This window comes from Benincasa hispida, chromosome 6 (genome assembly GCF_009727055.1).
Source record: "Benincasa hispida cultivar B227 chromosome 6, ASM972705v1, whole genome shotgun sequence".
NCBI classification, from domain to species: domain Eukaryota; kingdom Viridiplantae; phylum Streptophyta; class Magnoliopsida; order Cucurbitales; family Cucurbitaceae; genus Benincasa; species Benincasa hispida.
The window spans coordinates 245,904-251,471 of NC_052354.1; the positions used below are offsets into that span (position 1 = coordinate 245,904).

The following is a 5,568-nucleotide window of genomic DNA, read 5'->3' on the forward strand; positions in this document are numbered from 1 at the left end:
AAATCATGCAAAACCAATGTAAACCATACAAAACCATGCAAAACAAGTACAATAATTCAAAATCATCTACAAAATAAGTACAATAATCTCAAAACAATGGAAAAGCAATAATTTAAACAAAAAAAAAAAAAAACAAATTAAGTTTTAATCTCATAAAATTAATTACAACTTGAGATTGAATTAGTGAAAATAAAAAAAAATCATGTAAAATCATGTCGATAATGAAAACCTTGCAAAACCAATCTAAACCATGCAAAATAAGTAGAATAATAAAAAAAATTCTAAAATAAGTACAATAATCTCAAAACAATGAAAATCATGGAAAATCAAGTACAATAAAAACAATCCCAAACGCGAGAAATTTTCCTACAATTAAAAAAATGGCATTAATAGTAAGTAAGATATTTTTTTAAAAAAAAAAAAGAGAAAAGAGAGAGAAACCCGACGGATACCTAGTCTAAGTCTGAACCTGGTCATTTCTACCAGACCCGGTGCTTGACCTCCAAAAAAAGAAAAAAGGGAGGAAAAAAACCCGACGGATACCCAATCCTCAAGTCAACACCACCTCATCAACCCGGTAACGCCATTGTATGCATTATGAAGCCCAACCGGGTTTCTTCACTTCAGTTTCTTTTTTTTATAACCCGACGGGATATTCGGTCCCTAGGTCAACACCACCTCATCGACCTGGTAAAGCCCCAGTGTATGCATTATGAAGCCCGACCGGGTTTCTTCACTTTATTTTTTTTTAATTATCTTTTTTATTTCTTTCTTTTACTAATTTCTTTATTTCACTAATCTCCATTTTTTTCCTTTTTTGTCTTATTGTTGTGGATAATGGAATGAGACTAATTAATTGGTGATTGAGGTAGGTAATTTATTAGGGTGATTAGTTGCATGAAGTAAGTTTGGAAGGTTAAAAAAGTAATTAACCATACCAAGTTTTTTTTTTTTTTTTGCTTACATCACTCACTTCCATCATCATGGGTCTAAAAATACAAGTTTTTTAAAAAGTGTCATTTTTTCGAAAAATGATGTGGGAGGGGGTCCTTGTCAATTTTCTCTAAATTTTGTTCAACTTCAAGTTTAATTACATCAGTTGGGTTGTTGAAAATTTTACCTACACAAGAAAAAGTGTTGCTACGCTTCTTTCTCCTTGAGAATTCACAACTCCATAGCCTAGCCTCTTTTGGCTGGCAAGGAACCCAGAAAAGTTCTACAAATATTGCCTATTCCTGTTCAGGTCTCTGGGTACCCCCACGCCAGTAGCCCCATTTACTCAGTCCACATTCTGATAGAAATTTTTCGTAATCCTGGTCCAGTTTCTTATAATCATGTGATAAATCTTCATCTGAGATCTGCTCATCTTCTGAAGGACTCTGCAAAACAGAAACCATAAACTATTACCAAATTGTGAACTTTTGGTTGGAATGGAGACTAGAAGACAAATGATGATTCTCAAAACTAGAATCAAGCTAATATGTGCATCTCTCTCTTTCCCTCTCTAATCTGGAACGACAGAGCAAGATTATAGCCAAGTTAACGATTTTCTACAGCCGCACGACCATGGTCGATTCAACCGTCAATCATGCTCTAGCCACAAGGCAGTGGTTCATCCACAATGGTTTGGTTCTTGTCTATTTTGTTCAAGTAAGGTTGTGATAAGTTTTTTTGTGAGCATTTTTATAGTACTTTTAGCCATTTTAAACCCAGTCTCAGTAACATATCTCTGCCTTGTTCCCATCTTAGTCTAGTGGTCCGTGGTCACCCCACCCATGTGGAAATCCAATGTTGTTATCTGAAGATAGTTTACCATTTTGGCAGTATTATCATCTGGTTGAAACAAAAAGATGAGGCCACCCAGAAGAAAGGGAAGTGGGTGGCCAGAGAACTCCATTAGGAACAGACAAAAATGAATGATAAGTTGGAAAATGCTTGGTGAGTTGGGTGCTCAAAGAAATGAAAGCAACAATTCAACAACTTTAGTAGTAGTCAATTTTGCTCACATTACATATTCCAAGTATTATCTCTGCTCCAAGTATTACCCCTGCCCCAGTTAAAGAAATCTAATTACACCATGCTCAATAAAACACCCTAAAGAAAAATAAAATCATATAAGGGTGAATTGGGGTCAAAGTAGGAGCATAAAGTTATATTAATTACCATAGAATCTATGGGGGACTCACAGTCCAAACCATCCAATTCCCTTATATCACGAAGAGCAGATCTCCAGTGCCCACTTCTGAACTTGTGATGTTTTCCCTCTCGTTTATCAACAGTTTCAAGCCTCGATGTTCCAAAAACTCTAGCATAAGAGGCACCAATTATGCATCTGGCACAAAATACTATAAGAGGAACCAAAACTATAAAACTAGTGGTTCTAGCCTGACAGAGGGAAAAACAGGTGAAAAAAGAGAACAATAAGTTTATTGAATTATCACTTCTCTATATAAACGTCAAAGAAATATCCAAATAAGTACGTAGATATGATATGTTTAGTTTAGACATCGCTCTGTATGAAAGAATATAATTACTTCTAGTGAGAAAAAGAAACTTACAGGAGGTAGATGAGAGGAGGCTAGTGCAAAAAGCTTCTTATAGTTTCGAAGTTCATTCAAAGCACTTTGAAGCTTCTCTTCTAATTGATATACATCTCTAATCTGCAGTGATTATGTAGAATACAAGAAAGAAGCCACGAACAAAAATATATTATAGAGTAATTCAATCTTGAAATGACAACAATGTTCTTAAATACTCTGGATACAATTCTTGTCAGGTACCTAACGAATCATATGGAAAACAAAAATATCAATAAATTTTGATTAATTACTCAATACTTGTGACCATATTTGGATATACAAAAAATCCTCCAATGTGTAGCTCAGGTACGTAACAAATCATATCGATACTGAGCTGAAATTCAACTAGAGTTTTCTGTTCAACAATTCACTCTGAATCACTAAAAATGTGCAAAATAGAACCTGGCCGGTCCCTCTAGAATAAGGCTTTAACCAAGTTGAAGATGGTGCTCGAAGTATTTTAGGAGGGTATTTAAGCAGAAATTATGCCAAAACTTAGTATAACAAAATTAATATCTATTAGGCGTTTTTTTCATATGCCTGCAGGCATTACCTCTCCTCTCCCAGCTTGGCATGGATATATGGTAAAGTGATTGGCCAAAGTCAGTAATATTTCAAAGGCTAACTAGTCTCACAACCTAGTGCAGTATCACAATCAAACATGATTACATTTCAACTCCCATGATTGTGATTTCTTTCTTCACATCCAATTCTGATGGGCCACAAATTGCAGTTCATTATGGTTCAAGTGATTTGTCAATTCTTCAAGTATCACAAAGTTGAACCCAACTCATGGGATTTTTAAATTCACATGGGATTTGTTTCTTTACATAAATTTTTTTGAGAAGATATAAACATTCAGTAATTAGTTTGCAGCTATCTTACAATTTTTTTCATATAGCAGCCATTATAAGTAAATAGATTGCAAAGAAAAATTATATTCCAAAAGTAATCATCATTTATAATACATATCCAACCATGCCATCAAAGTTTAGAATCAAAACACAATCAATAGCTTGGGAAAATGATTGCTATAAGAAGTTTTGAGCTATCAATTTCTTTCTGAAGTAATTCAACAAGAAGCTAGAAGTAGAAACCATAAAAAAGGAAAGTTACAAAATTATCCTGCAGAGGAGTTTAGAACATGGTTTAAAAGTGGGAAAGAAGTACAAGCTTGCTTACCGCTCGAGGATTTTGAATCTTGATATTCTGCCCCTTTTGTTCTAGATCCGTGTCCTTTATCCTCTTATTAGCTACAGAAATGGAATGTGTAGGATCTCCATTCTGGTTTGGATTTAAAGTCAAGCTCTCGCTCCTACCAATTGACATCTTAACACTTAGATGAAACTGTAATAATTCAGAAATTCAACTGAATATCCTGAAGTACCAACTCTTTTTAACTGTGTGATTGTCCATACGATTGTTTTGAAACTATGAATAAGGTAAAGTTCTCAAAATAATTTTATATATTGAACAATGAACAACATATCATTACATTGATAACTAAGGAACTTGACTTGAGTTTAGTTGGTTAAAATAACCAACTTAGAGTTTGATCCACCAACTTTACAAGTCGGTGTTAAATAACTCTACCAACTTCAGCAGTGTTCACTATTAAAATTTGTACATTTATAGAAGAACTCTATCTTTATAACTTCAGTACAATTCCATAAGAAGTGTAGAGTCCAAGTACTAGCAACAACTTCAGTTGGTAACTCACTGTGGAACTAGAAACATATAAATCGATAACAATTTTGATGGTATGAAAATTGCATATAAAAGTGTAAAATCAAATGGTAGATTGATTTTGAGTTGTTAAAGCGTGTTCTGGAATAACTTTAATAATTTCAAAATCTCTCACAAACATAGGCCGATGTTCTTGACTAAAGAGAGGTACTTTTAAAGCAAGTAAGCCCGAAAAACCCCTCTTTCACCTAAAGAGCAAAGTTGTTGAGGCTGGAAAATACACATTTAAGATACCATAAAATTCTCCTAAGCAGAGCAATATTAGTTTTTCCATTTACCCTTCTACAATATGAACAAGGTGGTGCTTGGTGGAGAGTTGATTTTTGGATATATCCTGAAGTTGAAACCTCCATCTCTGCCAAAATCAACACAGAACTTATAAGAAAAATACTTAGCAATTAATCACTAACCCATTCTTTATAATCCCAAAACATCCTCGAAAAAAAAGGTTTCAAAAGAAATTCAAACCATAAATCACCAATCCATATCTGGGTCTGTGATAACACAAATGAATACAGAGGCGAAATTTAGCAAACTATTCAAACAAAGGGATGAACGAATTAAATCCAAAAGCACGATAGAGTTGAGATTTCCATTGAAAATCTTTTGCAAAGTTCTTTCTGAAACCAAAAAGAGCAGAAAACGTACAGAAGAAATGAACCCAGGTTTCAATCAAGAGCAAACATACCAGAGTAATGGCTCTGAATTGATTCTTCAATGATTTTCTGGTGTTGGCCCAATTTCTGGGGTAGAAATTGGAGGGAAAAAAAGGCAGAAAAGCAAAGCAAGTTGTGTAAGTTTCTTGAGACAAAAGAAAGGGTATGCTATAAGAATAATGGGTTTAAAGAATTTTGAAGGGAATGGGGAAATACCTGTGGTGAGTTAGAGAAGGGAGAGTTGGTTGTGGGAGCAACTTGGGGAAGAGAAAAAAACGGTCTGCTCTATTTCTCTGGCTCAGCTTCACTTCCATCACACAAACCGTTGAAATTGGCCATTCCCATTTTCTGTCTCGTTAAATTCAATATTAATCGATTTTCATTAAAATATCATGTCCTTTTCAAATATAAATTTTTATGATTATTTTTAACTTTTTTCTGAGTTCAAAGCAAATAAGGATTCACACTTTTAGCTTTAGGGCGGTTTGGCCCACCGAGTGGAGTTAATTAGAGAATTATGTGAAAAATAGAAAAAGATGGGAAGATATAAAAAAGGATGAAAAGATATAATTGATCGATAAATGTGA

At 34.1% G+C, this 5,568-nt stretch overlaps 1 protein-coding gene across 4 annotated transcripts; it reads right to left on the reverse strand.

The window, feature by feature from the left end:
* Positions 1 to 942: 942 nt before the first annotated feature.
* On the reverse strand, positions 943 to 5,337 carry LOC120080288. Of its 4 annotated transcripts, none has more exons than XM_039034919.1 (8): positions 5,198 to 5,337; positions 5,014 to 5,068; positions 4,604 to 4,680; positions 3,762 to 3,894; positions 2,559 to 2,660; positions 2,164 to 2,385; positions 2,007 to 2,047; positions 1,241 to 1,379 (listed from the first exon to the last, which is right to left on the reverse strand). In XM_039034919.1, the coding sequence occupies exons 1-7, from the start codon at positions 5,293 to 5,295 to the stop codon at positions 2,042 to 2,044; spliced, it is 693 nt and encodes a 230-aa protein (XP_038890847.1). In that variant the 5' UTR covers positions 5,296 to 5,337; the 3' UTR covers positions 1,241 to 1,379; positions 2,007 to 2,041. The 4 variants fall into 4 exon arrangements, with proteins under 4 accessions (XP_038890844.1, XP_038890845.1, XP_038890847.1 ...); XM_039034920.1 differs by lacking the exon at positions 1,241 to 1,379 and adding an exon at positions 1,386 to 1,833; XM_039034916.1 differs by lacking the exon at positions 2,007 to 2,047 and having other exon boundaries at positions 943 to 1,379.
* Between the last annotated feature and the right edge of the window lie 231 nt (positions 5,338 to 5,568).